The sequence below is a fragment of the Denticeps clupeoides genome, chromosome 4, assembly GCF_900700375.1.
Source record: "Denticeps clupeoides chromosome 4, fDenClu1.1, whole genome shotgun sequence".
NCBI lineage: Eukaryota > Metazoa > Chordata > Actinopteri > Clupeiformes > Denticipitidae > Denticeps > Denticeps clupeoides.
Genome location: NC_041710.1, coordinates 7,828,198 through 7,854,747, shown reverse-complemented (window position 1 = coordinate 7,854,747; position 26,550 = coordinate 7,828,198). Strand labels below are relative to the sequence as shown.

The 26,550-nt window shown below is 44.1% G+C and overlaps 2 protein-coding genes across 5 annotated transcripts in view; one reads left to right on the top strand and one right to left on the bottom strand.

The window, feature by feature from the left end:
• The window catches only part of nr3c2 (nuclear receptor subfamily 3, group C, member 2), a 58,764-nt gene extending 39,911 nt beyond the window's left edge, over positions 1–18,853 (top strand). For both annotated transcript variants that reach the window (XM_028978174.1, XM_028978173.1), the window contains exons 4-9: positions 1,808–1,924; positions 3,178–3,483; positions 6,756–6,900; positions 9,864–9,994; positions 14,724–14,881; positions 15,662–18,853. In XM_028978174.1, coding sequence (XP_028834007.1) covers positions 1,808–1,924; positions 3,178–3,483; positions 6,756–6,900; positions 9,864–9,994; positions 14,724–14,881; positions 15,662–15,817 — 1,013 coding nt within the window. In that variant the 3' untranslated portion in view covers positions 15,818–18,853. The remainder of the gene's footprint in view (positions 1–1,807; positions 1,925–3,177; positions 3,484–6,755; positions 6,901–9,863; positions 9,995–14,723; positions 14,882–15,661) is intronic.
• Positions 18,854–23,210: 4,357 nt separating this feature from the next.
• The window catches only part of arhgap10 (Rho GTPase activating protein 10), a 52,251-nt gene continuing 48,911 nt past the window's right edge, over positions 23,211–26,550 (bottom strand). For all 3 annotated transcript variants that reach the window (XM_028977495.1, XM_028977494.1, XM_028977496.1), the window contains 2 exons: positions 25,063–25,154; positions 23,211–23,979 (listed from right to left, as the gene is read on the bottom strand). In XM_028977495.1, the coding sequence (XP_028833328.1) occupies positions 23,891–23,979; positions 25,063–25,154 (181 nt within the window). In that variant the 3' untranslated portion in view covers positions 23,211–23,890. The remainder of the gene's footprint in view (positions 23,980–25,062; positions 25,155–26,550) is intronic.

Here is a 26,550-nt window from a genome sequence, read left to right as displayed (position 1 = left end):
GATAATACTGAAAAGGTTGGACTACAGTGTTTTTTCTTTAGAAAAAGAAGCATGTGCCAGATGGGAGTGTTATTTTAGGGACACGTATTATTTTTTTGTGACACGTACGCCAGACTTTCTGACGTTCTGACTCCCGTGGCTGTATACTGTAACAAAACAGCGATGGGTGGTGTGGGCCAATAACAATGCATAAAATCTACAGCAGGTATCTTTGCTGAAACAAATGCATTCAATGGATAAACAAATGCACACACAGACACTTATTAGTCTCAAGTTGGTTGCGGATGGAGCAGTTTTCTCTGTTTGGGTGCAAAAACCAGTAAGTGTTTCATTCTATTTTATGTTTACAAACCGCTTGCTATTAAGTGTCCTGCAGTGTGTGTGTTCTGTGTGTGTGTGTATGTGTGTGTGTTACCGGATGGCTGATAATGATTAACAGGATTCATGGGAAGAGGCAGGACAGGGAATAGTCACTTCTTATGAGGTCCACTTCCAGAGAGCGAGAGAGCAGGAGTAGGAGAGGTGGGGGTAGGGAGTGTGTGTGTGTGTGTGTGTGTGTGTGTTTCCTGTGTCGCAGTTTACTGTTTTTTAGAGCAGGAAAAATGGGCTTATGTAAGGGCCATGTGATTTAGCCAGAAATAGTGTCTGAGTGCAGCTGTGCTCCGCCCTCCTCCTGCAGCTCCTTGGCTTTTGGCAGTGGGCAGGACGACTGCCGCGCCTCCTCTCCTCCTCTCCTCCTGCTCCTCCCTCTGTCACTGCAGGTACAGAGACCCACAGGTTGGGGTCCCAGCAGCAGAGCAGGGCCCTCATGCCTTTGTACAGCCGGGGTTTGTGGAGAGAGGAGCTCTGGACCCCTGGTGAAGGAGGGCGTGGGGGGGGTGGGGTTACGGGCCTGTGTGTGTCCCCGCGGCTCAGAGGCCTGGACACAGTGCGTGGGTGTAGCGGTGGGGGTCGGGCCATGAGGCAGCAGAGCGGAATGAGCCTCTGATATGAGAGCTGATTGGACGAGGCGAGAGCTCGGCAGGGGGACCCGAGAGCCCACCGTTCCCAGGCTGTTACTCTCACTGTCAGCCACAGACTCTGCCAAACTACACACGCACGGAAAAGCTGCCATGTACGTGTATGTGTTTACAGGTATTTGAGATATTTCTGGCTGGATATTTCATTCTGCCATTACAAATAGTGTCATAAAATATTGATTGTTGTGTCAGTGTTTAAAGTGGCTTTGAGGAGTAACAGATTTGCACTCGTGCTGTTACAGAAATCTCCACAATATTATTTTTCTCCGGCAATGACCGCCATGACTCCTGTATACGCTGATCGGCCACAATATTGTGCCCATGGGTGAAGTGAATGCCATAAATTTCCTGGCAGTGGGTGGCAAAAAAAACAAGCAGAAAGAGGGAGAGGTGTAAGGATCACAACACGATATCTGGATTATAACAGAAGCTCAGATGGGAACGGTCTGCATCGGTCAGGACCAAAGTCCATTACAACTGCTGAAAAGGTTCTTATTGAGTCTGATAGAACATTTTGCCATACAGTGTGAGTGCTTATGCCCTTATCCAGAGCGACTTACAGTCAGTAGTTATAGGGACAGTCCCCCTGGAGACACTCAGGGTTAAGTGGGTAGTAAGTGGGGTTTAAACCTGTGACTTTGGTTTTCTGGCGTTACACACTAGGCTGCTACCCATTTAAAAGTAGGTGAGTGATAACGAGCAGCAGCATGTTTCCTCATTCCCGCATTCTTCATTCTCTGATAAAATGTCAGTTTTCTCCTGAACCGGACTGATCTGTGTCTCTGCAGGGCAGCACAACTATCTGTGTGCCGGCAGGAACGACTGCATCATTGATAAGATCCGCAGGAAGAACTGCCCGGCGTGCCGTGTGAGGAAGTGTCTGCAGGCTGGGATGAACCTCGGAGGTAAGTGTCGGGGATTGGCTGTATGTGTGCAGTGTGTGCGAAGGTGGCGTGATGTGTGACCTGCAGGATGGAGAACCAGGTTGCCAAGGATACTAGTGCTGTTTTGGCTGAACGGTGGCTTTTCAGTTTCATTATGAGCGTATTTGAATGCTGTAATTTTACGTCTGAGGGATGTATTTCTCTAGCACATCCTAAGTGGGTACAAATTGAGGTTCAAACTGTTTGGCATTAGTTAACCAGGACCTCAGGGTCATGGGACCGCAGACCCACACCTCATGAGCTCATTTTAACCCATCATCAGTTGGGTCGGACTTCAGTGCCCACTGCACTGAACAGGACCGCCTCCAACTTCTGATTCACCTCCACCAAGTTTCCCCGAAATTACAACTTCCAAACAGCTGCCGGTTGAAAACAGGAACATTACTCAGGCTTTCCTGCCGCAGGCTGAATGGAGAATGGCGCTGCTGTGGCACAGCCAGACATTCAGTTCCACCACCAAGACGCCACAAGACGGAAAAAAAAAAAGGTTAATCACTGGGGTAGGCAAAATTCAGATGATATGATACAGGGGTCAATATATCAGCAAAATTTCAAATATTTAACATATTCAAATAAATCAACGGCATTAACAGAGCTGCATTTAATATCTGTATACTCACACATACATGGTAACCAATTGTTTCTTGCTTTGGGCTCCTGAATTTTTGGCCAACATGTTTGCGGGGAAATTTGCATAAATTAATTTGATTGGCTAAATACAGCTACATATAATAATTTATTAAATCGTACCATGGCATGAATCATATCATCTGATTCTAAAATGGTTATTTGCATGCAAACTATTAATTAAATGCTTTATTTTATTGATAAAATATTACAAATTAACCTTTTGACCCTAATAACTATTATACACAATGCCAATGATCTCACAGAGATTTTTTAATGCGCATTCTGTTTGTACTGCGCTGATGCGGTGTATCAGTACACTTTCTGTGGTTGTTCGCATAAAGACCTGGCTTTACACTGACCTGGTTTTACACTGGATCCCCTTCCTGACGGAAACCTCCCCATTTTCTCGGGCTTGGGACCAGCATGTGTTGAGGAGGGATCATTCACACCAGATCAGATTAAATTAACGAATTGTTGTCATCAGAATATACTTACTAATTGAATTTCTGCCTGGAAGAGTGGAGGTTTTCTCTGTACTGAATGTAATATCTGTAACATATCTCAGCTACTTTCTCTCTCTTTAGCACGTAAGTCTAAGAAACTGGGCAAGATGAAGAGTGTCAGTGACGACTCCAAGGATGGCAGCTCTCATTTCCTGTCCTCGGATAAAGACCTGAGCTCGGTCACAGCCCTGGTCCCTCAAGGGGCGCCCATGTCACCCTACCTGTCGCCCTCCATCTGCAGCGTGCTGGAGCTCATCGAGCCCGAGGAGGTGTTCGCCGGCTACGACAACACACAGCCCGACACCTCCGACCACTTGCTCACCAGCCTCAACAGGCTCGCAGGCAAGCAGATGATCCGAGTGGTCAAGTGGGCCAAAGTTCTGCCAGGTGAGCAGCAGGCACCAGCATCTTCAGATACCAGAGTAGCATTTACCTGTCCTATCCAGATCAGCACTGGGGCAGTGGTGGCCTAGCGGTTAAGGAAGCAGCCCCGTAATCAGAAGGTTGCCAATTCGAATCCTGATCTGCCAAGGTGCCACTGAGGTACCACTGAGCCAAGCACCGTCCCCACACACTGCTCACACACTGCCCACTGCTCACTCAGGGTGATGGGTTAAATGCACAATGTGCTGTGCTGCTGTGTATCACAAGTGACAATCACTTCACTTCTACTTACACTTACTTACAGGCACAATTCTCACCAGGTTTATAGGGTGTCAAACCTGACCACTGAAAAGCAAACTATAGTGCCATAAAATAATATAAAATAGTGCCATAAAAGATGGGATGTTGTGTGTTAACCCTCAGTTTGTGTTGCATAGGAGCACGCCCACTTCTGTTTTATCATGCTCAGATTTTCTCTAAAAATAAGTGAAAAGGCGCAGTCACACCAAGAAAGTAATTTTATTTAAAAAGGTCATGTAGTTAAATACAATCTTATACAAAGTTCAATTCTAAAAAGGGATGTTGAAATGAGTACATAATTTAACACTCACTGGTTACACTAAGGTGGTTCTAACCAAATGCCTGCACACACAAATGCTGCTTATTAAAAAGGGGGGTGATACTAGTCAGCTTTGAGGGTGAGAGAGGCTTGGGTTAAATGGGTAATAATTTTTGATCAACATTATTAACTGTTGTTCTCTTTAATTGTTAACTGGATATTAATTAGACATCACTAATGATTTTTTTTTTTTTTTAGTCTAGCCGGCCTGGAAGTAATGGCCGTTCAGAAGACCTGGAAAGGTGGAGCAGAAAGGGAGAGATTAAAGCGCTCACCACAGATACAGTTAAATGCTGCAAAAAGGACCGGAGGCTCATGTGATACACGAAAACGAGTCGGCAGCTTTGACTTGGCGGTTCAGGGTTGGGTAGAGCGAAATTCCCATGCAAGATTTCATAGATTTTAATAGCAGACTTTTCAGTGAATTGCTCACACACACACATTGATCTAACGAACCTTGCGGAATGCGAGTCTGTAAATGTACAGTGGGAAATCATTGTGGTGCCGGGCCATTTGCCATTTTTTTTTTTTTCATTCGGCTGATTAGCTGATTTATGAGAGGCAGCAGGGAGCTCCCAATTTACATCCACATCCGGCCAATATACGGTCGTCCTGACACGCGTTTCACAAAAGGGCTAATCAGCCATTCAGAGGAACATGCTGTTGTTCAGTTTATCCCTTGGATACGCTGGACAGCGTGTTTGCCGTTGGACCGGGAAATGAAGCAATTCGATCGTGTGGCCAATAATCAGAACACAGCCAAAATCCCGGTCTTTTTAACTGAATTCTGTCTTAGCTTGAAGTGTCCTCCCTGACACGGACTTGGTGGCCACCCTACAGGTACCTCCTGTATGCCTTTCCATTTGCTGTATTGCAAATATTTGATACGGAGGTGTCTGCTTGCTATATCCGGATGTATAAATAGACAGTGGGGCAGACAGTAGGTCACACCAGGCCGCAGTGACTTTGAAAACTGTACCTCCGGCGTCCCATTAAGCACGCAAGCCACGGAAGATCATTTAAAAGCTCATGTTGTATTATTGCAGTTTTTTAGCACGGTATTGCAGAAATTGCATTGCATTGGAATGACATTGTGCTTTTGACCAAGTGTGTTTTAGTGTGTTTTAGACAATTACGCGGGGAAGTTGCCGCCCGGTTGTTTCAGATTCGTCCGGTTTCGTCACGTTTCAGACGTGCCAACAACCAGCCAACATAGTTTACTGTAAATTCTCTGGAAAACTATATGTATTCACATATAATTTGGAATTTGTACTGGGAAGTTGCTGTATGAAACATTTTTCATTTAGAGTATTAATACAACATGGAAGGGAGACCTGCTACTGATTTACTGATAACCGAAGACAGCATTCTGCAGTGATACACTTCTTTTAATTAAAGAAGTATTAAATAAAGACATGTCCATGTTTAGGACAGTGGAACCGCCTTATTAAACATGTTATGCACGTTCGCAGTTAATTTCCACGTTCTGCCGTCGTCCTTCAAAGTCATAGTTTCAGACTTGCTGTCCCTGCTATTCCCACAATTGCAGGCCTTGAATCAGCTGATTGTGAACGTTTGGAGAGGTGTGCGGTGCTAATTTGAAATTACATGCTTGCTCAAGCCAATCTGCAATTAATTTGTGAGATTCACTGATTGAGCTGTTTAATGAACACAGTTGCAATTTTACCCAAGAGCTCTCTGTGAAATGATACATTACCCTCCAGCAGAACGCATCCCAGCAAGCAATTTTTGGTTGGGCAAACGTTCCGCAAACATTCAAAGAGCATTCCAATTACATTTAAATATTCAGATGATGATTAACATCAGTGAGCCAGGTGCATCTCTTTTTATGTACGAAGGCTAAAAGCAGAAGCATGTCTTAATCATTTTTATTAATGAAAAAAAAAAACATGCATAAAGAATAACTAAAAAAGGAGAGAGGGATAGAATGAAAACAATGCTGTGTGATTTATACCTCCTTTCTGTAAAATTAATGTCATTTAAATGTTGGTAACACAAAGTGGTAACACACTCTCCTCTAAGCCAGAAGATCACAAAGTCATAGGTTCAAACCCCACTTACTACCATTGTGTCCCTGAGGTCAGGACACTTATCCCTGAGTGTCACCAGGGGGACCAGGGGGACGTCCTTGTGTGTTGACAAAGGCCAGGAAATGTGTGTAGCCCATGTGTGGTGTTAAATTGATGCCACCACATGCAACAAAAGGACTGAAATTACAAACAAGCCTTTTCATCACCTTGCGTTGTGTCGTATCACGCAGTTTCCGATGAGAAAAACACAACACAGGTTTGAAAAAATTGCAATTTCCATGATGACAGTGACTCTTCAGAAACCTTGAGGGATTCTTGCTAAACCTTTTCTGTTGAATGTGCTGCAGTAGTTTTATCATGACTGTACAAACAGATTCTTTTCACACACACACGCACACACACAACTTTCTCCTGTGTGTGAAAATAAACATCTACACCGCAACAAGCACATTCTGGGCATTCACCCAACACACACACCAAAGCACACACCCACACTAACATGACCCTCCTCTCCATTTCATCTCCTGCACTTCTGTCAGGTTGAAGGGTCACAGGTGGTTCACTTCCGGCTTCCTGTGTGTTTACTCCTGTCCCTCCTGTCCCAGGTTTCCGTACTCTGCCGATCGAGGACCAGATCACGCTCATCCAGTATTCCTGGATGTGCCTCTCCTCCTTCGCGCTCAGCTGGAGGTCCTACAAACACACCAACGCCCAGATGCTCTTCTTCGCCCCAGACCTCGTCTTTAACGAGTGAGTGAGCCGCCATTGTCTACAGTGCACCGTGCCGCGAGCGTTAACGCAGCTGCTCAATACGTATTTCATATTGTGATAAAATTATTTTTTTTTGGGGGGGGTTTCCCAGTGTCCAATACACCAATTCACACCATCACATGAATGCACCGTGACGCTCAGTTTTTGTCACTTTAAGATTAGGTTAAAGATAAATCTGAATGAAGAACTTGACAGAACACTTGTCGTTGGGGTTGTTGGGGTCATAATATCAGTTAAGGTGTACAGACTCACACACATTTGTGGGAGGTCCAAAACTATACACACTTCTGAGATGTGAGCTGCATTTTACATTTGTTTTAACAAAGATTCAGTGGGTCCTGTTGGTGTTATTTAAAGGAAATGAGCTGTGGCCTTGTGTTGAGAAAGACCAGTGACCCCTAGAGGTCACATGATGCTGCACCAACAAGATTAATGCACTTTACATTTGTGATAAGAAGCTTGTGTGTGGAATTTGCATGCTCTTCCCGTGGGTTTCCTCCACATTCTCCACTTTCCTCCCACTGTGCAAAGACATGCACACTAGGTGAATCGTGAGTGTGAGTGTGTGTGCACCCTGTGTGCCGGTGAGTCCCCACAGTCAGTTGTATACATGGCTTATGACACCAGTGTGTAACTAGCATGACCTAATTTAGCTCTTTATGCTAATATGGCTTTTTCTTTTTTTTTTAAACGGGGTAGTATAGTACCGTAAATATATTATTTACTAAATAATTATTTACAGAAAAGTGCAAATGGAATACATTGCCTGTTTCAGAAGGGTACTTTTGCTGGGTATGTGAACAGTGCACGGTGTTTTTTACACCAGGGTGTAGGTGGCATACATGCAAACAGATATAAGTACCATGCACTGCGCCAGCGATTTAAATTCCACCACTGACACCTGTGGTGGGCCATGCTGGAATGTAGACACTGTTCAGTGCTGGAGCGAGGTGCATCTCAGTAATGTCTGTTCATAGAAAACCTGGCCAGGGCTGAATGACTCACAAACACACACACACACACACACACACAAGTACACAGCAGTAGCCACGCAATGACGAACGCTCCCGATATGTCCCTGGCACGCGTTGGCTGAAGCACCTGCTGGATTTAGTGTCTCTGGAGCTCTCCCAGTCTCAGGAAACCCTCCCAGTGTGTGCAGCTTCGAAGTGTACAAATTCATAGGATCACTGGACGAGAGCCACAACTTGACGTGTTTAGTGACATTACTGTGCGTGCTGTGCACCTCACAACGTTCTCCTACACAAAACTGTGTCTTTTTCTACCATCTTCTGGTCTGGAGTGAATGGTCCCGCTTCTGCTAAACTGAACCGATATATAAACAACACAAATCAGAGAGAGAAGTAATCTTACCAACCGAACGTATAATCAGATTACAGCTCTACAGCGAAAATGGAACAATGCACTGACCTCAGTCTGGTCAGAGGGGCACAAAAACCCTCAACTGGATGACAAAAAAATATCAGGAAATGTGACAAAAATGGACGTTCTCCAGTTACTTTGCAGTAGGAACATTCCCATATTCCCATTAAATCAGAACTTGGATCAGTTTATAATACAGTAATATGCACTATGCCTGCCTACACTATATGTGTGTGTGTGTGTGTGTGTGTGTGTGTGTGTGTGTGTGTGTGTGTGTGTGTGAGGCTGTCGGAGTGCAGAATGAGTTGTGTGTGTTTTTTGTCACTTATTTGGTGGATACTGAAAACTGAAAGAGACAAAAAGGTTTTCTTTTGGTTTTGGAGGTTAAGCGATCGAACTGGTGATTGACCTGAAGGCCAGCCAGGGCTGCAGAGTGAAATCTCTCCATCAGAGGGAACATGTTCATCGCTGGGCTGTCAGGCACTGAGCTGGATGGAGAGATGGAGACAGGGATAAGAGCAGGAACGGTGGAGTAGATGATGGATGGCAGGCAGCTAGGGTGACAGGCAGAAATGTGGACAGACAGGCATTCATGGGGGAGGTGGAGGTAAACAGACTCTCTGCAAATAAACAGACATGACATCTAGCGCTCTCTACCTGGCTCTCTCTCCAGTCTACCACCTCCACCCCATACATCCAGAATAGGATTCTGTTCTATTCATCCTCCTCACGTCTGAGCCCAACATCAATAATCAATGCAACACTACCACTAGTATTAGCGTCTAACAAATGCTAATATACACACTTGAGAATGGGTGTGGCAAGGTCAATTTTATATATTTCATTTAACACTGATGCCAAACTAACCATTTGAAAGGGGACCTTAACCTTTGCCGGATGTGAGCTCCTCTATTATCTTGGTGCCCCCTAGTGTTCTGGGTCTGTTGCAAGTCCTATATGCGTGTATGCATAAACAAACTCATATATAGACACATATAGAGCATATGAATATTACATGTGTTTGTCACAATGGCTGGACATGACGTGGAAGGAGGACACACACACACAACTTCACGAGACTGGATTCCAAACCACGAATGTGGAGTAGCCCCTTCCAGACTGGATCCTGACAGTATTTGTATATATATGTGCATATCTGTGTACATGGGTGTGTGTATATGTATATTTGTTTGTGGGAATATTCACAGCAACTACTTATTGTTTGCCGGCTCTCAGAAAGCATGGAACCTAACTCTGATCAGTACCCCAGCTAGTAGTCACCACGGTAACGCTCCAGCACGCGGCTGTACTGGTTATGACCTGAGCATAATTTATTCTGTACATTCTGCTGTATATTGTAGGAGGGCCAGAAGGAGAACTTTATGTTATCTGTAGATTAGACCACGTTGTGGTGGACCGTATTGCAGGGAAGGAGGGTGGGGACGCAGGACAGAAGACGAAAGCAGCTGTGCTGTGTAGGCGTGTAAATGTGAACTTTAGTAACTTTGACCCGAGCCTCTGAGTCTCACTCACACTCTCTCCCCGTCTGTCTTCCTCAGGGAGCGCATGAAGCAGTCCGCCATGTATGACCTGTGCGTGGGCATGAAGCAGGTGAGCCAGCAGTTTGTGCGACTGCAGCTCACCTACGACGAGTTCCTTGCCATGAAGGTGCTGCTGCTGCTCAGCACAGGTACAGACTGCTGTGTGTGTGTGTGTGTGTGTTTGTGTCAGATATTTTCACAGACAAAAGGGGGGGAAAATGCTTGTTAGAAATAAAGGAACAAGACGTTTCTAATCTAACAGAGAACTTAACAGAGAACTAACTAGAACCAGTTCAATCGGTGACCTGCAGTTTTTGTGACAGAGAGACTATGTGGGCGTGAAAATCTCATCATTCACCGCATGAATATGCATCATGCATTCTCATCCACGAGCAGCGAGACATTTCAGATGTTTGCTTAAACGAACCATTTTGTGTTTAGCTGAAAGGAGCTTTTAAACACACGGATCAGTGATGGCTGGATAAATGCATTCCTAGAAGTATTCCCCTGTGCTGTGAAACCTACTGCTTAATGCATGCTGCTCGTTCAACCACTTCAGAAGTCTGTTTTTCGAAGCAATGAACTTAAGTAACACTGCAGTGCAAAGACATAATAATGTATGTGAGTCGGCCAATCAGCTCTCTTGCTTACAGTAGAAATCAAATCAGATGATCAGACCATACCACTGATAAACTCCTGGACGATAAACCTCTTCCTCGTTTCATGCGACGGGACAAACAAGGGCTGCAAATCAACAAGCTGGTAAGCTTGCGACCACATGACTGTAGGAATGTGCCCTGTCACCCTCGCAGGAGCCAAACTGGGTCGCTCCGTACCTGCACTGCCCTCACGAGAGTCCCTTTAACTCACCGGCAAGAAATATGATTACAGAGGATTTTTTTTTCATATAAGATATCAATGCGGTTGAGCTTTGGGCAGTCATTTCCCATCATGCACTATAAAGGTGGGTGCGGTGTGAAGAAGTTTGTGGTCCAGAGGCTGAGGTTTTAACTGGAGCAGACAGGCAAGAGACCTGGAGGCGCAGAGTTTACTTTCAATCGGAGCTTTTGTTGATTCCTAAAAGAATAAATGAATATTTAAACAGGAATGGCAGCCCAGTGCAGACCAGTTGGTGAAAGGCTGGACGATGATCTGATGAACTGGATTGAGTGTGATAGGGCAGTGAAAAGCGGAGAAGGGAATCACTGCCCTGGTGGGTGACACACATCATCCAGATGGCCTGCAGCGTCACAGGTTGAAGGCTTGCTTACTACCACAGTGTCCCTGAGCAAAACACTAAATCCTGTGTTCTTCAGGAGGATTGTAAGGCTGTAATGGTTGGCTGGAGGGCCCTCTGGGAACAAAACTTTCACACTGGTGCTCAGTCAGAGCGTGAGAGCGATTAAATAATAATGGATATAAAAAGAATAGTTGAGACCCAACTCAAATAAACATCTTTATATTATTAATAGACTGAAGCGAAAGTCTGTGGCTACGTTTTTGTCCATGTTTGTGTTTTTGATGGGATATTCCACAGTGACGGAACTACACACTATTTCACTCACTCTGAACCCTGTTGGGACCTCATGGTAGCTCCGTGGTAAGCGACGTGACTTCACACCTCCAAGGTTACGGGTGTGTGTCCTGCCTCCAGCTTCGTGTGTGGCACAGGTCTCCTCCAGTTTCCCCCTCGCCGTCCAAAGTTGTTCACGCTACATGAATTGGCCATAGGTGTGTGAATGGTAATTCACGCCCAGTGGTGTCGAGTCCCCGTCTTGCACCCAACGTCCTGGGATGGACCCTGATTAGGATTGAGGGATGGGGCGGTGAGTTGAGGGTCACTGTGGCCACTGAAACCCCCCTAATGAAAGCCCTTGTTGAATTCTGGGTAAGCGCCCCCTCCATACAGAACAGAACACGCCGGGGAGGGGGAGCTGCTTTCATTCAGGGACACGACAGTGATTAGCACGGCGTAGCCGGCCCAGTTTCCTTTCAGCAGGAGGGTAAATGCCAGCCCGCAGCTAACAGCAGACTATGTGGGTCAGTGGGAGAGGAGAAGAAAGGAGGAGGAGGAGGAGGCGGAGCGGTGGGGTTTTTTCCACATGTTCCTGTTAAAACCACACGGGAGGTGACATGCAGAGCAGACGCCTGATACCCCTTATAAAATGTCCACCTCAAAGGTTGCTTCAACACTGCCACCATATGCCAGCATGCAGTGATATTTACAGCACATTGTAATAAAATCTTTTGTGAAGCAGGCCGTTCGCAACACTTGATTTCGTTTCCTGTAATGAGCCATGACGCAGTGGTGGCTTATGGAGAGTCAGCGCTGCCGTCTGACTACAGGCCGAGTCGTCTGTCCTCCACCTTGCGCTCGGTGATTGTAACACAAACACAGGGTGACAGGGCCGTGACAGAGTGCAAAGTGACAGGACCCCTAGCTGTTTCCGCTCCCGTCCAACAATAACAAGCAGCTTGTCAATCCGCAACAAGGCGCTCTCCGTGCCACGGAACGTTTTTTCCCTGATTCAACAGGAAAGTAGGGCAGGTGAGGCCGGAGAAAGGGCCTGGAAACATGTCACACGCCAGCCAGTCACAGTCCATCTGTCCATCCATCCGTCTCACTACTGGGATTGGGATTAATGCATTTTTTTGTACATCGATAATAAGGAAAATGTCAATCGTTCATGGCATTTTACAGGTAGACATAGACAAACCTGCTGGGAAGGCTTACCGGCATTCCGTGTTATATAAGGAAGCACCTGCATGGCTCTGTTGTGTCCATTGTGTCTTTAAAGTAATTATAACAACCTGCAACTTAAATGTCTTGGTTTGGATGAGAAAATGGATACACCTACTCTAGGGAGGCAATGGAGACTGTGACGCAGGCTAAGAATCTAATACATTATTAGGCTCTGTTACCAGAAGATAATGGATGAGTCTAACTCTTCAGAGTCACCACTCTTTGCTTTCATGACTGCTTTGTTCACTATTGTCATCGTTATAGGACTGTTGGAAATATTCTTCACACCCCATTCACTTTGACTTTCACATCATTTCACCGCCGAACTGAATTATTGGCCCTCTAGCCCAGGGGTCGGCAACCTTTAACTCTCAAAGAGCCATTTGGCCCCGGTTTCCACAAAAGACATATCACCGGGAGTGTAAAATGTAATATGAAGATAACGCTGGGTTGAACGCTGCCTGAACAGTTTTTTCCTTTACTAGCACAAATATGTGCATAGAAGCCAATGACAAATGTTTAATCACCAGGACAAGTCAAAAAGGTTTGAGGAAAAGAGGTGATTCTAATTTTGCAAACTGATGAACAGCTCCGGTGAGGGTAGCCAGGCGGGGTGGCAGGTCTGTGACGCACATTTTGTGTGACACAAAATTAAACACATTGCATTTTAATGGTACCAAGATTACAATAATCTTCAAAATTCAAACTACAAAAAAAAAACAAAAAAACAATACTCATAAATTATTATTTATTTTCCAAAGCCACAGGGGGCCACGGCGTAAGGATGAAAGAGCCGCGGGTTGCCGACCCCTGCTCCAGCCAATCAGTCGCATTTATGCACATATTCAAACGGCAGCTCAAGGCCTTCCTCTTTATTTAGATTAACTTGTAACCTTCTGACTTATGTATAGAAACTACAACAGAGTGAATAAAAAGATTGTATTCATAGTTGGGGGTCCTAGTGAACCAGAACTGATCTCTTCATTGATTGTAACATGAAAGCACGCTGTAAGTCGCTCTGGATAAGGGCATCTGCCAAATGCCTTAAATGTTAAATGTAAATGTATTCCAGCCGATCAATTCTGTTCATGCTTTAAGTTGCGTTGTAATGAGTGGCAACACGATTATTAGTTCATAAATAAACGAAAGGACACAGAACCCATTGTCCTCACTGGTGGCTACAGGTATGATCGGCTCAAACGCAAGCCAATCAGTTGGGTTTATTATGACTGATATATAGTATCATTGCCGTCACACAGTAGAGCTGCACAACTTTTGAGAATCTAACTTAAGGGGTTAATGGCCTAACTTAAGGTGGTTGATAGAAGCCAAGAGTGTGACTATCAATAAAACGATGGGAAAAGCAATAATATATTTAGCAATACATCACTGTCAATCCTCGTAGCTATTCTCCTAAAAACTTTTACTTGCCTGGGTCTCAGTGAACCAGTGTAAGTTGCCTGCCAAATTCCACGAATATAAATATAAAATACCTGTCAGTGTGTCTGTCTGTTATCTTGATGCCTTTTGCTTATGTAACGGCTTTTTCTACTTGATTGACTGATTTATGTCGGGTCCTTAGTTCTGCTAGTCGGCTCAGAACTGCTGTAACCTTTGCCTGGAGTGCAGGGCTGAGGTGCTTCTTAATCACTGCAGAGGCTTTGGCCGAGCTCCATGTCTGGTTTTGTCCTCTGTGCGTCTGAAAATGGATTTGTTGCTCGCCCTCAACCTCCCCCCGATTCTCTCCATTCAGTTTGTCTCGCGCTGCACTGATCTCATGTCTCGCTGCTGATTCATTAGCTTGCTTTTCAATTAAACTTTTATTTGCACTGGCACAGTGGAGCCGCGCCTCCATCGGTGCGACTGGAGCTTTTAAAAAGAAGACATCGGTTCCATCCAAGCACCCTGTCAGTGCGCAATGTCACCATGTTTCCTGTCGTTAAAGATTAGTGCTCTTATCGATCAAAGTCTAGCCAATAACAAAAGTTCACAGGTTGTTTTAGTTGCAGGTTTGGCGTTTCTAAAACTCAAACTCTCAGGAAGCCACTCTCGTCTACACCCAGTCTTCTAGTTAGTGTTAAAGGGGTTGGTTCCATCCGTCAGCTGTGAACTGAACCCCCGCTCTGCTCCTGCAGTGCCCAAAGATGGACTGAAGAACCAAGCAGCGTTTGAGGAGATGAGAGTGAACTACATCAAGGAGATGAGGCGCGCCGCCGCCAAAGCCACGAACAACTCGGGCCAGACGTGGCAGCGCTTCTTCCAGCTGACCAAGTTGATGGACGCCATGCATGACGTGAGTTTCGGCCTCTTTCATCTGTCCACGGTGAATGGACGCTGCTCATCGTTCATGCAGCGGAGGGCGGGGCAGTCTCGAATAGATCACCCGAAAATAGAACATGGACAGGACTGAAACGAGCTGGGGTTTTAGCAGAACAGGCGTACTTAATAATATTAAGAGGGGGTTGGGGGGAGGTGGCCCAGCATTGCCTCATGCCAGGGACACGTTCGTTTGAAACGACAAATTAACACGAAAAAGTGACAGTAGTGTTTTTTATGTACAGTACTGTATTAAAAAAATTGATTTCTGTTTTATATAAAGAATCACTTAGTCAATGGCAGTGATCCTGCCCTCAATAAAATATATATAATAAGATGTAAACAATACAAAAGCAGGGCCTGAAGGGCAATACACCAACTCGAACCAGACATTTTACTGACATCAGTAAAACGATCAGATTCGGTTTGACACCAATACGTCTCATGGTTAAAGAGATTAATAGATTCATTAGGCAGAAGAATTTTTGTAGAAAACATACAAAATCTTGTGGGGGGGCGCCGTCCCTGCATACAAACAGGGTGTGTCTGCATCTGTCTAGCAGGTTCTTGTCCTGACAAGTTAGGCCTTATCAGGGCTCATAGTTTTGTAAACTCAAAATCTATAGAAACCGAATGAGAATTGCTGGTGTCTTCCTCCTGTAAGTTGCTTTGGATAAAAGCGTCTGCTAAGTAAAGTAAAGTAAAGTAAAGTAAAGTAAAGTAAAGTGTCTGAGCTGCTGTTTCTTTTCTTGCTCAGCTGGTGGGCAGCCTGCTGGACTTCTGTTTCTACACCTTTCGAGAGTCCCAAGGGTTGAAGGTGGAGTTCCCTGAGATGCTGGTAGAGATCATCAGTGACCAGATACCAAAGGTGGAGTCGGGCCTCACAACCACACTCTTCTTTCACAAGAAGTGATGACGGACGGGGCGAGCGAGCACGAGGACGACTGTCCCGAGAGGAGGATGAAGTGACCAGGAGATGAAGACTGCGAGAAACAGGACTCACCTTCTTTAAGAGGTGGATGCCAGCGGCTGGTCCACAGCAGGAACTGAGGCACTGCACCAGCATCTGCAGGGCGGTGGAGAGGCTTTCATCCGAGCACAGGCCCCATGGACCGACTGACGGAGGGCGAAAAGGATGAGGAAAGCCTTGTGTGACCGAACGCCGCGTTACAGACCATCTCCTGTTTGATATGATTTGTCCCTTATGGCCCCAAAGACGGTGATGAAGACGACGCTTTTCTATGGATATGAAGCCATATGTTTCTGTGGTCAAGCCGTAGGGCTCAGATTCAGTCATTTCCTTTCTCACACAATTAGGCAGACATGGGGACATGTCCACAGCGAAACACTCGTGTCATCACAAATGACGAGGCAGGTAGTGTTTTCAGGAGACGCAAAGCAGGAAACGTGAGGCGTGCGCGAAGAATAAATCACTTCAAGGGCTATTAAACATCATCGCTTGATTGGTAATGAGATTTTAAAAAGCCACTTAAATTCCACATATTGTGTAACAATCAAATTTAATGTAATATGCAACATTTTGAATGAAATTGACTCTTTGTTTTTAAAGAAAAGTTGGCCGAACGGGGAATTTGTGTCGTCTGACACGCACGTGCAAAGTGGAACGTTGTGTCTGACGAATACATTTCTGAAGCGCACAAACATGTCAGTAGTGTTGCCTATGTTGGAAAAAATGTAAAAGACAACATTCCAACACGAGACTCACACCTCCCGATTCACAGACGAACCAAGTCACCGCACCAAAGCAGACAAGCTCATCGCTTCAAACTTTAGATGTGTGCATAGGACTCGTGTCACAAATTTGTAATTTTAAAATGATGTTCGTAACATTTCTACTGTAAAACCAGCCCTTATCATCAGTTTTTTTTATTTATTACTTTTTTTTTCTTCTAATATAATCACAAAAAAATTTGAACACTGTCCTGTCCTGGACACCATTTTATAATAAAGGTGCTTCTTTTCATAAAATTAAGCAGATTTAACAAGTTTGAACAGTAGCTGCACATGTACATACAGATATGATGCTTAGAAACATGCTTTTCATAAGAGAAACTGAAGATATTGTTGCTCAAAATCGTCAAAAGCCTGTAGCTGCGCTCGGCAAAATGTATCAAGTGTCATCGTTCACAGCTACGTGTATCATATGTTGTACAGTTGTAGTTTAACTTTTCCTTTTTTTTTAATTTTAAATAAAAAAGGAAGCTCCATGCCGCTGTAAAGCTGTTGATCGGGTGAAGAAAGAAGCGGGGCGTGGCCTTGGGTCACGTGACACGATCGGCCGGCCGTGTGTGGTCAGATGGATGCAGCCGGCTCTCGTTTGTTTCTTTCTGGTTTGGAGTGAGAGACCCACCGAGTCCCCATGTTGTGGCTTTATGGGATTTGCACGGAAGATATTCATATTGGGGGTTCATGGAGAGATTCCCACATCTGTCCGTTTCATATAGAGAAGTGAAAGAGAGAGAGGAGACCCTCATGGAGGACCCTCTCAGTTTTAACTACTGCGTGTCTGAATGTTGTGGAGGAACTGAACAGAAAATATATTATTATAAGCTGTGTGGATATTAGTTGTCCTTTTAATGTTATAATTTGTCTTCTTTTGTTTTAAATACATTAATATACATATATGTAAATCAGACATAATATTCACTAAAAAGGTTCGCTGGCTGTAGGGGAAAGTATTTTTGAAAGAATTCTATTTTGCTGGAAACAATTTATTAGAACTTTGTCTAAAAGCGGAGAAATTCTACGAGATTTGTTTTGTAAAGTGCTCCTGTTTTATGCATGTCTGAACAGATGTTTACAGTGTATTTAAGAAGGGAAATTTGTGCCTTTTTTATTCTTTCTCACAGTTCACCGTGTCTGTTGTAAATAAATAACCGATGATGTCATAGTGACGGAGCGTCGAGCTCGGCCCACCACGACCACGTTTGGTGTTTGTTTGGCCCTTGCTGTTCTGTTGTGGCCCCGAAAAACCTGTGTGTGTGTGTGTGTGTGTGTGTGAGAGAGAGAGAGAGAATTTGATGAATGTACTGTAATACTGAGAAAAGAGAGTTTATAACCTGAATGTTGGTCTGATTTGATTTTTTTCTTCTAATAATGTGAATTTGAAATTTTTTTTTTGTCGTTTTGGTTTTGTACCTTTTTGTGTCTAGTGCAACATGACTACAATACCAGCAGCAGAACGTTCAGCAGGTCCAATGACGTACGTGTGGAAACATAGTCTTCAGTTCATTCACCCTCCCAATAAAGCTCCACTTTCCTGTCGTGTTCCACAAACGAACCTGGGAGCCCCGCTGTCAGCAGACAGGAGGCCCTCGTGAGACAGAATGCAGCGTTTTTATCAGACCGGAGTAGAACCTGATGCAGCCGTCCGCCTGGCATAGCCCGACCGAAACAGGAAGTGATGTAGAGAAGAACCTGTCAGCATTAGCAGGTCCAGCTTTCAGCGCTATGTACCGACACTATGCATTAGCACTTAAGCATTTATCACCCAGCGGCATCAGCTTTCTGCCCTGATAACAACTGACGAGGCTTCAGTGTCCTCTACCGTATTAACCAATACGTAGCTAACCAGTATTTTCAATACAGGTTTCTTCTCTTTGGTTTTTGAGTCTTTTTATGCTTCTGTGGTGTCTTTTTTTTCTAACATCGAGTTTTTAAATGACTTGTTCAAATGGATCCAGTGCAACAAAGCCATATCTCCAGCTTGACTCCAGAGCATTGTCCTGTTGAAGGTTTCTCTACATGATCCAAGCTTTGTACAATACTTGTCAGCGACTATCCACAGTACAATTCGAAATGTTATTGTTCATGAATTTACTATAAAATACGCAACTAGTTTCTCCAAAATGTATATCTTGATGCAGATATTGCCATAACTGTGTTTGCAAAAACATCAAGGGATTCCAATAAACCCCTCTAACTTACAGCTCCTGGCATTGTTCTTTTCATGCATCAACCTGCATCAGTGGTGGCCTAGCTAGGCAGTGGTGGCCTAGCAGGTAAGGAAGTGGCCCCATAATCAGAAGGTTGCTGGTTCAAATCCCGAAGGTGCCACTGAGCAAAGCACCGTCCCCACACACTGCTCCCCGGGCACCTGTCATGCTGCCCACTGCTCCCTCAGGGGATGGGTTAAATGCAAAGACCACATTTCGCTGTGCGCACTGGGTGCTGTGCTGTGCTGTGTCACATGTGACAACTCCTGTTTCCAATAAAAAAAAATATAATGTAGATGTTTTTACAGTATGACTACAATACCAGTGCCATCAAAATTTCAAAGATCTTTCTCAATTGCTTTGGCTCATTTGCATTCACTCAGTGCTTTTGCCAAAATAGCCTGGATGGTTCCACACAACACCATGGATTACCTGCAAAAACACTTTCGCACTGTGCAAGCACTGCTAAGTCAAAATAGCTGGATATTTTGTCACTGTGGAAGACGTCTAGCTAACAGATAACAATTATGTATAAAATAAGAAATAAAAAAAAAGTGGCAAAGGATGCGGCCCCATAATCAGAATGTTGGCGGTTCGAAAAATCACAGTCCCCACACACTGCTCCCCGGGTGCCTGTCATGGCTGCCCACTGCTCACCAAGGGGATGGTTTACAGTAAATTCACAGACCACGTGTGCACTGGGTGCTGTGCTGTCACTAATCTCTTTCAAGCAGCCTCCAAAGCTTGACATCACACACACACAACTCTCATACCGCCAAGGAAACATCTTTATTCACACACATACATTACATTAGAATACATTACATCACACACATCCATACATTAGAGTACATAAAAAAAATTATATTCTCTACAAAATATGTACACAAACAAAAAACTAAATTATATCTTGTCTACAGTACAGTTTCACAACTACACTCCTCACTCCTTCTCGTCCTCTTCTTCCTCCTCCTCTAGCAGGAATGTACTTGGCGAGGTACCTCCATGTTGATACTGCAAATGGTACTGGCCCTGCCAAGCTCTGTGAATACATGCTTGGCATTCAGCATTCACAACCATTCATACCTGTCAGGTAACTAAACAACCTTTTGGTCATCTGAGATGTGGGGAACTCCTCCTTCGTTAGTTAAGTTCTAATTTCACCAGACTGTCTATTACTGTCATAAATTTATCAAATGTTCCAAGAAATTCAAATATGATGTTCATTACATAGACAAAGACAATTTGATCAGTGAGAAATGCCGTTCTGTTGTGAACAATTGCAAGGTGGTTTGGAGATTTGCCCATGTTATTTTGAGAATGTCGTTTCTGTTTCAAGAAATGAGCCAAACCAATGGAGCAAAACTGTAATGTAACATAACAAGACTGCAAAGCAACAAGATGACCACACCACCACCAATGAACCGCTTGGTTACAAAAAGTATCTTTTTTTATGTGAAAAATCCCCCCACTGGGTAGGGACGTTGGATCTTTGGAACCCAGGTCCCTGGGAGCACATGTGCACTAGACTGGTGAACATTTGCCATGACATGAGAAGTCGTCTCTGGAGGTGATGGCACAGGAATAAATCAACTTATTTTAAACCCTGACAAAGTCAGAACTCTCTTTTCATTTGAAAGAAATGGAAGACTGAAGGACAAATTAGGCTTTGAAGAAGAAAGGAGAAATTAATGAGCTTTAGTGTAACCTTATAAGGAGCTGAGTCACTTTTACTTAGACGCCCGCCCCAACAGCAGACATTGTATTAAGAAAAATGTGTTGCGAGTTACAATCGTGTAACTTTTCCAACATAGTTTCAGTGGCGCCTCCATCCATGACATGAACTCTAATGCAATTTCCTTAAACTTCAAATGACTTCATATACGCACACACAGGAAAATGAAAGAGGATCACCTATCAGGGCAGCAAAGGAACAGTCTGTTTTGACTGAACATGACATATAATGAGCATAATTCCTTCCCTCCAGCAGGAGAAAAATCACACTGGACCAAAATTCCATGGAAATCTGCTGCTTCCACATGGAAAAAATGGATCCAGTGCAGCAATCACAGATCCTGGCAGACATGACTAGGCATGAGCGAAGAAGCAAGAGAACGAAGGACTTGATGAGTGAGACACGTAGAGAATCAGACGATGAAGGCGGCGGCTCGAATCTCTGAGGGATGGGGGTGGGGGGGGGGGGGGGTGGGGGGGGTCCGGTTGTTATGCAAGCAGCCGGCAGCCCGACACGCCATATTTATCCTGGTCCCACATTTCACCCAATCGCCTGAGCCGAATCATAATTATTACATAACAGAGAGAGAGAGAGAGAGAGAGAGAGAGAGAGAGAGAGTCTAGAAACGACACATAACCTATTTATACAAAACCAGTCATAATATTTACTTGTCTGTCTGATCTAAAGGCAGAGATGCTGTCACCCCGAGTGACGTCCCACCCAGACACCATGAGGATGGGGGATCAGTTGTTATGTCTGACCTTTATCCAGTTGTGTCTTATGCGCTTGTTGATTTAATAGCATAAAAATAGTGAATTTCCCAGAAGAGAGAAGTGTGGAAAGCACAGGTTTCTGTCCGGAACAGGAGAACCAGTTCACGTGGGCTTCGTTCATCGTTTTGGTCGCAATTTGGTGCGAATGCACCAAGCTTTAGTCCTACGGGCTGGTTGGCTGTTCACACCTGGCATTATGCTTTTGGACACTCAGTGACTCCAAAAACCCATGCTAATGTGCTATTTAGTGTGCTAAAACAGCATGTGAGATTTGCATGCAAGCACACACTGTTTCCAGGGAAAAGTCATGAGTATACAATATTTGGTTCAAATGTCCCACAATGCAATGCAGCAGTAATGACGACAACAGACGATAGCAGCCAGTCACCCCGGCGGCTCCAGCGTAAGGTCAACAACTCATCATACTAAAGCGGTTTCTCTGCTCAGGCAGTGAGGTAGTGGTAACAGCAAAAAGTGTGTCCAAAGGGACACATTCGGCTGTTTATTCAGACAAAAATTGTACAGATATCAAGTACACAATATCAGACCCCCAAAATGTCACTGGTTTTGTCCCCGGAGCGAGGAAATGCATTTGTTAATTGTTGAACCACAAAGTGTACTTACACAGTCGAGCAGGCGGTACACAAGACTGTAAGAGGGTGGACGTGAAGCCCGGGCAGCGGAGTTGGGGTGCTTCTCTCGGGTTTGTGACAGGATATTAATGAACGGTCCAAACATGGCCTCAGTTGCTGGAGGATGAGTTGAGAGCAACAATGAAGGATCTCAAACCGAATGGCAGATGAACTGGACCACAAAAAAAATACATAAAAATATTTTTTTCCCCAGTAACATGGAGGTTCCACGATTTCTTATGCCAATTCTTAAAAAAAAAAAAAAAAAAAAAAAACCTACATTTGTTCATTAAATGTTTATATTGACTGGTGCACAGGGTTGTGGGAGATGAAGGTTTATTTTAATTTGGGAGGTTAGGCGGACTTATTACCCAATGGCAATTTATTTAAATTGTTGTTCAAATTGACCTACCAAGAATAGAGGGTTGTTTGAGGTGAAACAGAAGAGCAACATCACCAGAGAAAAATCAACTATTGCTCCTGTTCCTTAGGTGCTGACGCCTGTTGCTCTTCCCTTAAGTCGGGGAAAAAGAATGTTCTTCAATCAGATAAAAACTTTATGCATTTAGCATTGATCAACATGATATTTAATGTTACAAGACTTACACTGGTTCCAGAACCACCTCTAACATCTTGTATTATTGTGTTAAATTACCTAAATTCCCTCGGGCAGTGGTTGGCCTAGCAGAGGACACATTTCGTTGTGTGCACCGTGTGCTGTGTTTCACAAAGACAATCACTTCACTTTCACTCCAGAGACTTCAGTCACAACAAAACAACAAAACAGTGGAAAAGACAGAGTGAATTGAAATGTTTCAGCAGGAATAAGAGAAGCTTGTGTGGACGACCATAAAAATAAGAGTGAAGGTGAAGTGATTGTCATTGTGAAACACTGCAGCACAGCACACAGTGACATAACGAAATGTGTCCTCTGCTTTTAACCATCCCCCTTGGTGAGCAGTTGGCAGGCCGAGGAGGTGCCTGGGGAGCAGTGTGTGGGGACAGTGCTTTGCTCAGTGGCACCTCGGTGGATCGGGATTCGAACTGGCAACCTTCTGATTATGGGGGGCGTTTCCTTAACGGCTAGGCCACCACGGCCCCGATAAGCAGTCAATAAGACCCCCCAAAAATCCCAACATCAAGTCCTACCCCAAGACTTGCTCATATTATGTATAATGAAAAAAAAAAATAAAAATCACAGATTATTTGCACTTTGCTTTATTATTTTGGAAATATAAATGAATTATACATTCATACATTATATTTAAAACCTGCTTTTCTCCAAATGCATCAAATGAAGGGCAACAGTGAGTGAAAAATGCCTGAAATTCAGTCAAACATCCTGCTGATTTAGGGTAAAACAGATATGAACACTGTCACGTTATTCAAACACAATTAAATATTTAAATATACTTTAAAACAACAAAAAATATGCCAACACTAACAGTGAATGCAGAACATCCTGCGACTATCCTGTGGCAAAATACATAAAAAGCGAACATCATGTCAACTGAACAAGGATCTCAATGGTCTCATGCAAGACAACATGTATATGTACACACACACACACACACACACACACACACACACACACACACACACATATATATATATATATATATATATAAAAACAACAAAAAAAAAAACATGCTAAATACAAAGTTCCCACAGCTCATATGCAGCCTCAGCTCCTCTGTCATGTTCTGGTATCTAAACTAATCCTGCTGTGGAACGTGTCACCCGATTACACCAGAGAAGCAGGATATAAACGCTTAAAAAAAGGAAAAGAAGGTCAATAAAAACGAAAGAAGAGAGGAATAACAGAGACCATGGATACCATGTATAATATGATTGTGAAGTGGTGTGTGTATCTTGGTGTGTGTACAGGAGCTACAGAAGCTCCACATAGTTCTCAGGGATCAGGCCCCTCTTCCCCTCCAGTTCCCCCTCCAGCCAGCCTGGCTCTCGTGAGACGGTCACTGTGGAGAGACGAGACAGATCAGCAACAGGAAGTAAATGTGTACCTGCTTCCTTCTTCATGAATTAAAGAAGAAAACATATCTCCAGACCGAAGGTCATGAGCTCAAATACGAACAGTGTTTATAGGGCACAACTGCTGTTGCTAGAAATTCCAGTAATTCCAGTTCTGTTCTCAATCTGCATTAGTCATCGGGTCAGCAATCCACATAGTTCTAGTTAAGCCTTTTAATGATCGTATTATATAACCAGGGTAAAAAGTAATATCAGTACTGTGATAAGCAATTTTGTATTTGTATGTATTATGATTCACCTTGCTGATGCTTATGAGAAACAACTAGAATTTTTACTAAAAACATATTTTCATTTTCCTCAATAGTTAAGTCCACTGGACTCAACATCCATCTTCACTGAGGCCCTCCCTACACACCACATGTCCGTAACCATTTCACAACCGTCTACACGGTCACAACTTTATTTCTTGCAATGCACAGTTCCTTTTAACAAGAGCTGGAGTGGCTTCAGTGGTACTTTAACGTCCGGTAGTGTGAGTGAGAAGGAGCCTTGATCCATCAATCGTAACGACAGGAATGAATGCACAATAACTCAGAAAGCAAGCATTGAAAACATGTTGGGGAGAAGGAAAGAAAAAAAACAAAAAAAAAAAAAAAAAAAAAAAAAAACGCAGCTAACCTGGCCAGTGCACTCACGCATCTATACACGTGAAGAGTGCGGTAACCTCTTCACCTTCCCCGCCCCCACTCTGTCCTTTTTTCATGAAGAGATTTAGTGAAAAGCACTTAACCGAACTGCAGCGATAAGGGGACAAACACAAAAAGCCAGCTGTCTGATAGGGCCCGTAGGCATCAGCCAAGCATAGAGCGATTGCGGTGCAGTCTTGTCTCTTCTAAGATTGATTCTCAGTGGGTCAGGTGGGGGACCAACCAACCCCGCCCCCGCCACGATTACCGCCGCCAGCCCCAACCAATAGCTTCACCTTCCTCTGATAAAGAAAGCTTCATCTGAAACCGGATTCAACAGAACCTTGATGGGGTCAGTGAGCGGCGTGCGCAATTAACACTCACCGTCGTGGAAGATGGCGCCAACCTGGAAGGAAAGCTCAGAGTCGTGCTCTGCCTCACACGGGTACATGGCTTTGGCCTTCCTGGAGTTGACACTGAGAAATGAAAGCAAATGTGAGCGAAGATTTCGGCACACGCACCGATTTTATATCTTATAATAAATAAAGTAAAGGGCAAAGAAGACAAGAACAAAAATTCAACAATAAAGGGAGACTAAACTAATCGAAACTCATGGATACTTTATCATTTCTTAAATAACCCTAGTCATGGAGTTTGGCCTGCATCAAGCAAATAAAAAAAAGCTAACATCAGGGTCACTTTGTGAGATTATTTTGCATTCCCCCGGCCTGTCTACGGCCCTGCAGTGGCTAGAAATGGCGATAGGTGTAAAGAGTGTTTTTCATCAACATGATATTTAATGTTACAAGACTTACACTGGTTCCAAAACCCCCTCTAACATCTTGCATTATTGTGTTAAATTCCCTGGGGCAGTGGTTGGCCTAGCAGAGGACACATTTTGTTGTGTGCACCGTGTGCTGGGTTTCACAAAGACAATCACTTCACTTTCACTCCAGGGCCTTCAGTCACAACAAAACAGCAGAGTGGAAAAGGCCCAGAGTCAAATGAAATGTTTCAGCAGGAATAAGAGAAGCTTGTGTGGACGACCATAAAAAAAAAAAAGAGTGAAGGTGAAGTGATTGTCATTGTGAAACACTGCAGCACAGCACACAGTGACATAACGAAATGTGTCCTCTGCTTTTAACCATCACCCTTGGTTCCGCCAGCCTGTCTACGGTCCTGCAGTGGCTAAAATGGCGATAGGTGTATAGGAGTGTTTTTGGCCATTCTTCTTCGCCATATAGGGGGCGACATCTCAGATGTGATGTTGTATGTCTCTCTCATCCGCATTAGCATTTAAAGCTACAGGCATAGAAACGGCGCATCCTGGGGAAACCTCGTTGTGCGACTGGCCGTAATTCTGCACCAAGGCTGAATTTTGGAAAGAGACTTCAGTATGAGGGGACCACTAAGACTAAGATATAAAAACTTCAGCAAGCCATGAGACCTTTAAGAACCTCTACACAACATTCTAAAAACTTGGAAAAGCAGTGAAGAGCAAACAAATCAGTGGGAAAATGTGTTCAGAAGACAATCTGGAATGACAGTGATCTAAGATCACTTGTTCATTTGTTGAAATCACATCGTTCACATAAACGTTTGAACCAGGTGTTTTTTCTGGTGTTCATGGCGCCTGGCAAGTGTGGGCTCATTGGAGAAATATCAAAGCATCCACACGGGTGTGTTCAGTCCACCGTACATTCAAATGGCTTCAAAGAAATGCTCCATGCAACGTGTTCTTGGTGTCAATTTCTGCCGAAATCCTGATGAACATCAAAAAGCATCAAGCGAACGGCAGCAAAACGCAAATCAAACGCAGATACAAAGCACAGCAACATCCGTGTGGACCAAGCCTAAGACAATATAAAGTAG